This window comes from Ruditapes philippinarum, unplaced genomic scaffold (genome assembly GCF_026571515.1).
Source record: "Ruditapes philippinarum isolate M1 unplaced genomic scaffold, ASM2657151v2 ctg10273_1_1_1_1, whole genome shotgun sequence".
NCBI classification, from domain to species: Eukaryota; Metazoa; Mollusca; class Bivalvia; order Venerida; family Veneridae; genus Ruditapes; species Ruditapes philippinarum.
The window spans coordinates 27,824-38,275 of NW_026865788.1; the positions used below are offsets into that span (position 1 = coordinate 27,824).

Genomic DNA, 10,452 nt, shown 5'->3' on the forward strand with positions numbered 1-10,452 from the left:
ACACATTTTACATATTCTTCGGTGTTTGAAAATTGTTTTATTTGCATAATTATATACATATATAATGTTTTGCAAGTGTGGTATACAAACACTAACAATATCAATCACAAAACATACAGGATCTTTAAACCATTCCTATTGCCGTTTAGGCTACAGTAATGATTTTGATAAAAGGAATCTAAGAAAGTATATTCTTAATCTAGTAAGACAACCGTGATGTTAAATGTGTTATCCCAAATACTTATAATTCCAGCCAAGGTTTGAACAACGTCACGGATTTATATTACAATATAAATCCGTGTCAGGGCGTAGGCCTATCATTCCATCTAATGAATATATATACACTTAACAAAAGTTCTAACCGATCACTTTTTAAATTTTGATTATTTTATAACGGGTCAATAGATCCTTATAAAATTTTGCAGAGGTGATTTTTGTGTCATTTTCTACCGATTTGTGGAAAGAAAAATAATTTAATACGGTTTCATGTACTCGCGCGGGAGACAGGGCGCGGTTTACACATTTTGGCACGAAATGTTCGTGCAGAGCCTGGTGAGTATTAAATTTTACATTGTTAACTTTATAAGTGAAAAAACATAAAACATGGCACGAATGTCGATGCAGAATCGTGCCGTAGCAGTTGGAATGTTGAATAGAATAGAATAGAATAATGTTTTATTACCAATCATGGGCCTTCTCAGGCATACAATTACATAAAATATCAGTACATTAAATGTACATAAACAAAACAATAATAAGATAACATAAGCTAATTCTTATTTGATAACACAATTAACAAAGGACTAGTAACTATATGTATTCAACAAAGGCATTTTAAATGACAACACATAAAAGAAATAGAATTTGTAAAAAACCTCAACAATAACTAACCCACAATATCTTTTGAGATGCACATTGACAAAGACTAATTAATGATGTTATAAATAACTACAATTACTTATTATGCATAAAAGTTCTATTATTGTTGTACTGTATAAATGTACTTGACTGAAATGATTATTTATACAATCAGCTATTGACCTATAAACGCATATTAACATGATGATTGTTTTACACATATTTGAATGTATTTGACCCCTCACTAGTATGTGGGAAAGATACTTCTATTAGATTGGAAAATAATCTCACAATTATTTGGCATTTTTAAGTTGTTGTAAATTTAAGTGACCGTATGTTATAACACTGCCATATATAAGATGCAGTAAGTTCAATAAACTTTTCATTTTCATTGCTAAGCAAAAATATAAATCGATCTTTACAATTGAGTGTAGGAAAGTTTTTACATAAATCAGCACATTCTTTAAGGTAAATGCTTCTAAAAGTGTCATATTTAGGACATTCAAGCATGAAATGAATTTCATCTTCTGTTTTCCCTAGATTGCACATTTTACATAATCTCTCTGAGATAGGAATATTTTTGTATCTACCACATTCTATTTCTAATCTATGGGCACTTATTCTAAATTTTGTATAGCATGATCTTAAATCTTTAATGTTGAATGCTGGAGCCTCAATCACACGGGTGAGTGGCTGGTCATAATTTTTTTTTTAATCTCGATAAAGTATTATTTAAATAGAAAATGTTATAATGTTATTATTCTCAATGTGTTCATTCTCTTTGAAATAAAATAAATAATAAAATAAAATAAAAGTCGGATCTATTAGTATTTTTCTTTTTCATGTATAAGCGAAAACTCAGGGTGATCGGTTAGAACTTTAATTTGTTCAGTTTGTATATTGCTCAAAAGCCAACATTTTGTCCCCGCACTGGCAGGTTAATGCAAAGGTTAAACCTATAAAACCTTTTGTAACTTCCATGCCATCTAAATCAGCGGGTATGTCTAACTTCCGTTTTTGGAACATTTAACAATGATTCTGCCGCATCGATCAATGTCTATTTTACCGAGACTTGACTTTGCTCTCCCCAATCTATTTCCCGGTTGTGGGTAAGTTTGCAATTGGAATAAAGAAAGGTGTATACGTTGGGGATAACTGAATATAGTTATAAAGATCCTATTATAAATAGAGTATCCATAATTATTTGTTATAAAAGACACAATGTTGACCCCAAAATTGAAACGCATATGTCAAGTGATCGTGGGCACCGTTGTATGCAGTTAAAATCGTATTTCGGAAATATGAGTTATCCGCTGAGCAGGTGCGGCGCATGACTAACGGTATATTTTTTAAGGTAGGGGTAAAGGACAAAATTATATATGCATGAACGAGACACATAAACAGGATTTATTTGGGTTTTTTTAACATACATTACCACGGAACCTATAGCTACGCACGACGTAACTTTCCCTCATTCCCGTGCTCTGACGCACGCGTAAACTTTCTTCCAACTTTGAAAAATCCCCATTTAGTACGGACTAATTAAAGAGGCAATAGTTGGAGGTGGGGGTCTCTATGGAAATGCTTGCTTACTCTACCAAGTACCACTCCAAATGAATAGGAATAGTACCATCTGCAAATATGTTTTCCTGGGTTCCATATATGGACGGCGATTGATTGTTTGCAAATTCTTCAAGAGCATATCGCCACACTTATGCTTTTGATCTATTTGATAAATTGATCTTTTTAGAAGCCGTATCGATCATAACTCCTCAACGAGTTACGTTCTTGTGTATTTTAGTCGTCTGTTTATAGACGGGTACAATGTATTATATTACGTACCTGATATAGCATACAAAGGTTACATGTTTGAAGATCTTTAACTTTAATCAAATCGAAAGAGTGATATGTTGTTTTTAAGAAGTGTGATTCTGTTATTGATAGGTCAATGTTGTGGATTTGATAAATGTAAGTGATTTCTTCCCTAACACATTGTTATAAACAAAACTATACTATTATAATGTTATACATATACCGATTGCTTTACGAATTTAAATAGTTGTCAAAAGTTAACCTATACCTATATATATATATATATATATATATATATATATATATATATATATATATATATATATATATATTATATATATATATATATATATATATATATATATATATATATATATATATTATATATATATAATATATATATAGGTTTGTGAAAAATATATTTGCATCTACAAAACACCTTTCAAAAACACTGGATCCCCCAACAAGGATACAAAAACGTAGACTAACAATAAATTGGGAGAAAATAAACGTTCATACAGTGCTAAAGTATAAATACCCAAGTACTTTCGGCGTATTATGCGTCCATCAGGGTGTATTACAAAACAAAAATCTCTATACATGTGTACTGATATCAAAAATTAAACTGAAACACAGTCGCTAGAAAGGTGATAAAATTGCATGCTTTATGAAAGACCGTTATTGAATGGTCATTGTGTATTACTTTACAAAAGAGAATATAGCCTGCGGTCAATATGGCATAAACTCGGTTAAATATATCTATAAAACTGTGTTTTAAAAGAAAAAAAATATATAAACTAAAAAAATTTTCACATATAAGGGCGTTTTGTGTTTTTATTACTATAAGTATGATGTAAGAAAATGCAAGTTACAAACAGTATGATGTTATATGAAGTGGAAATTTACGATAAGGTGAAAATGAAAAACGAAGCTCTCAGGTGTGTGTATATATATATATATATATATATATATAATATATATATATATATATATATATATATATATATATATATATATATATATATACACACACTCGTACATTGTACACGAATCGATATTGAAATCTTTATCACAAGTTTGCATTGAATCTCGAAACTAATGGAATTCAGTTCAAAAGGTTTTTGTATGATATAAAGTGCAAATTGTTAAAAACCCTTTTTTTTATAAAATGATTCCTTAAATTTGATTTTATACATCTAATTTAATAAATCATTATTGAACCTACACTCACATTCATTATCCTTTATATACTTTTTTGAGATCTATAGGAAATTCAGTTAAGTCATTCATATAGGTGAAGTTAACTAGCGTTTTACGCTCGCGAAAATTCAAGTATGCTATAACTGCAACAATATTGAATGGCGATTTGGGGAAGTTTTCACAATTGATTAATGGCAGATTGTGATGCCCTAGATTCTAATTAAGTATCACCAACAACTTTAAAACTATTGTGACTACTATGGTGGCCGGTTGCTGCCATTTCAAACCCGCGAGAAATTTTATCGTTTTTTTTTTTATTAAATGTCGCGGGGAACTTACAAACCTGCTGAAATCGTACAAAATGTCGAGGGGAACGTATAGAACTCAATATTTCATAACAGTTGTTAGAAACAGCGAGGAACATTTTGACACGAGTTGCAGGTAGCCTCCATGGTTTGACTTTACATTTTATCCCTCGTTTGTCTGTAAAAGTCAAGGAACTATGGAATGATTTGTGCCATTCGCATTTTCGTCCGGCGACCCCGCCAAGCGAAAAGTCGAATATCAAAAAGGTGAAATGGCGGAGGCGCGGAGCGAAAACACGCTAATAAGCGAAGTCGCAGGGCAAAGTTTAAGAAATAAAACTTCGACTCGCCAGGGCGCGGAGCGAGATTTAAGAAATAAAACGGGGGGCGCGAAGCGAAAACACGCTTTATAGCGCCCACGATAATTAGCGCGATTTCGTTCCACGCCCCCGCCATTTTAACTTGTTTATTATTGACTTTTCGCTTGACGGGGTCACGGGACGAAAACACGTTAATTTATTAATTAAACTTCGCCCAGCGACCCCGCTATTTAGCGTGTTTTTCGTCCCGCGACCCCGCGGTTTAATTTCTTATATCTCGCGCCTCGTCCCTGCGGGTCGAAGTTTTATTTCTTAAACTTCGCCCAGCGACCTCGTAAATAAGCTTGTTTTCGCTCCATGCCCGACCATTTTGATTTGTTTATTCTCGACTTTTTGCTTGATGGGGTCACGGGAATTATCATGCTAATTTGCGAAGCGCGCGGCGAAGTTTATTTTATCAAACTTCCCCCCGCGACCCCGCTTATTATCGTGTCTTCGTCCCCGTCCCGCGACCCCGCCGTTTTATTTCTTAAATCTCTCTCCGCGCCCCGCGGGGCGAAGTTTTATTTCTTTAATATTCGCCCTGCGCTCATGCTTGTAAGCGTGTTTTCGCTCCGCGCCCCGCCACTTTAACTTGTTCATTTTCGACTTTACGCTTGACAGGGTCGAGGGGCGAAAACACAAATGGTATAAATCAGCTTCCATAAGGAACAGAGAGAAAAAAAAACAACACTTAGCGTCATTTTCGCAAGTGTTTCTACAAAGGTAAAGGCAACCAATTTTAGGCCGCAACTTTTTATTATTCAACAACAATCTCATAAAATATCGCGGCGAGTAATAAGTTTTCAGCCGGAGACATTTTCCAGCATAAAAAGTCGAGACTCAATGCTAAAACTTGACTTATTATAAGGTATGCATCAGAACAACATATAATCTGTATCGCAGATTATATTGGCCAAAACCGACTACCTAAAGTTGCGTCGCTTAGTCAACAAAACAAAATATTCATTAGTTTATATATTGTTGTTTATGTAACGTCAGATTAGTTTTATTTATTCAATTTCAGTTAACATTGAAGAGAACTGCGGTAAATCTATTAACAGCTTTGCGGGGCAGCTTACTAGTAAATTTGATTCGTCAAAATATAACTCAAAATTAGTTGGAGGGCAATGCCGTGTCACTATCAAACTTGAGAGTTCGTTGTTTACGTCAAAGTCGCACGTGTTGTTTTATTTCACAAAGGTGAATCTATTTCCCTCTTGTAATGCAGGCAATATAACATTTCTCGATGGTGACAAGAAGTTGGCGATTAAAGGTTCGTACCTTAAAATATGTTTTACATAACTTCTATGAACATCTTGTATTATACAGTGCAATATGCCAATAATACCCTTTGATCTTCAAAATGGGGCCTGAAATTGTCTCTTTTAAATCATGTGAAAATTTACCATACACAATTTTGGCTAATTTCTTAACGTATATTTGAAAGCGCTCAGTTGAAGAAATATTTGCCGCTGATCCTAGTCATTCAAACTCTTACCGAATTGGAATTTTACATGACACATATCGCAACACAAATCCATTTTATAGATAGAGCCCTTACTGGACGTATTATTTTTTTCAAAAATTTGCGCTATCTGCAGTTTGTGTTAAAGTTTAAATAAACGTCACCAAACTCTGTTAATTTTACAATTAGCTATCTACTGTACTTGAGCCGCGTCACAACAAAACCAACAAAGTGCGTTTGCGACCAACATGGATCCAGACCAGCATGCGCATCCGCGCAGTCTGATCAGAATCCATGCTGTTCGCTTACCAACCCAAGTAGAGAAACTGATAACGAACACCATGGATCTGATCAGACTGCGCGGATGCGCTGGCTGGTCTGGATCCAGGTTTGTCGCAAACGCACTATGTTGGTTTTTTTCGTGACGCGGTTCATTTATGCTGAAGTATATTATTTTTTTTTTTTTTTTTTTCAGGATTGCCTCGATTTCTTTGCGGACATCATAAAGATCTTGAACAATCTGACAAATTCTTTACAACGTTAAGTGATAGATTGACGGTTGTAGTTAATACAAATGATGGTTTTGGAGCAAGTTACTACGGACAATTCAACTTGAAATACATTATGTTTAGTAATGGTAAGTTAGTAAGTTAAATCTAAGCGTTAGAGTGACATTATGCCAATCTTATTGTAAATTGTGAGTGTATAGGTACAAGTGCAAAGAAACATTACATTTCGCCTTAATTATTTTTACTAGTAATTTTGGTAATCTACTTCACAAAAATAATCAATAACCCACGTGACTAATGGAAAAGTCCAGATTGTATTTGACAACATTCAATTAATAAAATGAGTCGGACAGTCTTTTAGAATTATAGGCAGTTTTTATATTTTATCCTTACCACTTTTTCTATCGTTATGTTTTGGTCAATGACCATTATAATAGTCAATCTTTTGAAATATAAACCTAGTTAACCCATTACTTCATGAGCATTTTGTGAAAAATTGCTGTTTTCATTGAAAAGTCTCCAGTTACAAGTTCTAATTGCTATAAAACTATAAAAACTGCTTCAATATTAATCAAACTTGACACAAATGTTGACTAGACCAATGCCTTTGTAACAACATGCCCAGGCTTACATTTCCTGTTACCATGGCATCGGGGGGACATCTCAAATTGCCAAAAATCACTATTTTGCGTTGATTTTTTTCCCATCAAAATTGATTTCAAAGTGCTGTAACTTCTCAATGGATAAAGATAGAGTCAAATGCTAGCGTTGGTCACACGTTACCTTCTGATCGATCTTGGGTTATTTATAGCCTCTCACAAGTCCAAAATTTTCTTGGCGATGAGGGGGACTGCCGCCCCCTTCAACCCCCCCCCCAAACAGAAGGGGGCACACCCCCTTCTGGCAACCCCCTGATGTATCTTTTGGTTGGGGGCCGCGCCGAAAAAGTGGTCACTTTTTTAAACAACATTCCAAAACAAAAACAAGTGTTGGGGCCTAAATAAGGCATTTTTTCACCATTTGAGACAACAATAAAGGGGGCGGGTGAAAAATGCGTTAAAAGGCGTGTATAAACGGTAATGTGTTATGCTGACTTAACCATGAAAAATGAGAATGATGTCAACTAAAAGACAGCATATTCCAAAATATAATGATCAGATTTGTCCATATTTCAACACTTTTAAATGACTTGAAATACTTATTTTAGAATTGCTCTTTCTTTGATTTTACGAATTTCTCTTGAAATAATTGTAACAGGAATATTGATGATATTTTTGTCATTTTTGTTAAGAATTTCGCTTCATTGTCAACAGACATGTGTTTTCTATACATGTATTTTGTACACAATTTCAAAAAAGTTAGTGTAGCAATATATGAAACGTGAAAATACGAAGAACTTAGAGCAAACAGACTGTCTATAGGCCTACAGTTACAACTTAATAGATTTGTCGAGATACAAAACTTTTAATCTGACATTAAATAGTAATAGAATATTTATAACCACACAAGTTGTGAATTATGGACAGCAGAAACAGTAGCTTTTTTTTTTCGAGAAAATCGTTTTTACTATATTAGAAAGGTTCAAATAATTTTTATTTAAGTTTATACCAAATGAACAAATCTAGAAAATCTAGACAAAAAACAACAAAAAAAAAAAACAAACAAAAAACAACACAAAAAATAATAAAATAAAAATAAAAACATAAAAAAGAAACGTAATCAGTTAGAGTGGATAGGTCTACATGAGACACGCACATTTTCATTAGTATTTTAGTATATCAGATATTGATAAAAACAATAGAAAATGTATCACTTGGATTTTCTTTCAAAATGCTGCTTGAAAAAAAAAAGATGATAAAGTTCTAAGCCATTTAGCTGATGTATAAAAATCTTTTGATTCCCATTTCACATTGCAACCATTTCTCATCCTTTCTCCCTTACTTGTTTATAGTCCAAGTCAGTGATTACGCTATCCGACGTTTATTTGAGAGAATATACAATGCCTGTAATTGTAAATCGCTGCCTAACTTTTAGAAACTCGTTCTTGTGAAATAGAATTGCAGTATTTCAACTTAATCAAAGCATATTCACTTTGGTAAATCAGCTAAATCTAATCAGTCTAGTAACCCTACAGTTTTGTAAAGATAATATTGCTATTAATTAAATTTGCCGAACGACTGTGCCGTTCTTGACCAATTTAATCTTACATAAACTCTATACTTGGTGTTTACGTTCAGTTTTGATGGGCAAATTTGGTAATTGATAGTGTCTTGCTTACAAAATGTAAGTGTAAGATAATTAAATAAGTGAAAATGTCTACATGTATACAATGATTTGACATATGTATTTACAGGCCCATGTCACAGTGAACATGTTTACAAATGTTCAAATGGACGCTGCATCCAAAACTATTATCGTTGTTCGAGTCAGATTAATGCTTGCTTGGCAACAGAAGCAGTGTGCAATGGAACTAGAGCTACAAAAGTCAATGGTACTACAGAAGGCAAAGTACGGAAAGATTTACAGAACTTGTATGTAGCGGGGTGTGTAGTGATACTCGCAATGAGCGTTGTTTGCATTTTCAAGAGAAAATACGGACTAACATGCCCATCATGTCCAAACCGGCAACCGCGCTTAACAAATCAGGTAACCGTTTTCATCAGTGACAATATTTGCAACAAACTTTATTACGACATTATTATTCTCAAATATCATGAGCCAATGTTGCTTAGCGTGCGAAATATTTGCAAAATCATTCATGATTTTCTGTGTTATGATATAAAGCAATAAAGTTTAATTCTCCATTTCAGGGCCGAAGCTGGGCACCAATTAATATTCAATCCAATCTAGCACCAGATGAACAAGTTCCTTTATCAAACAGAAATTTAAACGAAGTTAATACAATTGACACACTGACTGTTAGTCTTGACAATTCATTCCCTTCTGAGCAAATAATTTTTCCAAATAGATACATGCTTGCCATTACGTATCCAGATCATCCACCTTTATACGAAGATGTCGAAGATAATAATGATAATAATGAAGATATTCTGCCAAGCTATGGCGACGTTGTAGCTAATCCTACAGAATACACTAATGTTTCACAAAGATGATAAAGCATTTAACTAGTAGAGGAAGAAAACGGTAAAAAAAAAACGTTTTTGAATACAATGTGAATATTGAGTTTATCTGGGAAGACGGATTGATGTCAAGAGTGTTGCTACTCGGACTAGCTGGTACTTGTCCCATGTTTCGGTAAGCATAGAGGACATGCCACAGCACCCCTTCTAGTTTTCCACTGACGGTTTTTGAATGAAATGTTAACCAAATAATTGTTATTGCCTTTATTTGATCAATTTTGTTAATTAATATAAGCATCCAAATGATTCAGTTTATAATTGGTGCAATATTGAGTACGTTTTAGAGCAATTTGTCTGAATTTCCTAAACGTAAATTGCATGAAAATTATAAATTACATTATTATAGTAAAATTTGGCTAAACAATCAGATGACTTTATTTTGTTATGCCTTTTCATTGAAGTGTACTTTAAGTCAAGATGCGTTTTATGTCCTTCTATACATTCTTCATAGACAGTTTAAGGTTAGCTTATATGACTATATACAGAGGCGTAGGTACTATTAGGCCTTTTAGGGACGGGCCTACAAGTTGGTCAAGAAATTGACATTTCAAAAGTTCCCAGATACAATAAAAACACGCGATGGTGTGGTTTGTAGTGGGTTCAAGCCGTATAGTCGAATCAAGTGTGTGTGTGCATGATTTACCATCTTCAGTAAATTTGCAACTATTCAAATTCATAGTTTAAAATCATTGTTTTGATAATTTTCCTTGAACATAGTAATACTTTGTAACGCGCATTTTGCTCTTTTTAATCTGACCATTTTTTTTTGGCGTCTGGGGGCTCCCCAGACCCCCTTCAAGT

The 10,452-nt window shown here is 33.7% G+C and overlaps 1 protein-coding gene across 1 annotated transcript; it reads left to right on the plus strand.

Annotated features, from left to right (window-relative positions):
• The first annotated feature begins 2,691 nt into the window (after positions 1-2,691).
• Positions 2,692-9,991, plus strand: LOC132730329 (uncharacterized). The gene is made up of 5 exons (XM_060716222.1): positions 2,692-2,826; positions 5,562-5,810; positions 6,478-6,639; positions 8,865-9,157; positions 9,322-9,991. Exons 1-5 carry the CDS (start codon positions 2,766-2,768, stop codon positions 9,622-9,624), a joined length of 1,068 nt encoding a protein of 355 aa, XP_060572205.1. The 5' UTR covers positions 2,692-2,765; the 3' UTR covers positions 9,625-9,991.
• Positions 9,992-10,452: the final 461 nt, after the last annotated feature.

Excerpts from the sequence above, each read along its gene's own strand:
- LOC132730329 (XM_060716222.1), top strand. The coding sequence starts at position 2,766 with ATGTTGTTTTTAAGAAGTGTGATTCTGTTATTGATAGGTCAATGTTGT. Across the intron at positions 2,827-5,561 it reads ATGTTGTGGATTTGATAAAT|TTAACATTGAAGAGAACTGC; the intron begins GTAAGTGATTTC and ends ATTCAATTTCAG. Across the intron at positions 9,158-9,321 it reads AACCGCGCTTAACAAATCAG|GGCCGAAGCTGGGCACCAAT; the intron begins GTAACCGTTTTC and ends TCTCCATTTCAG.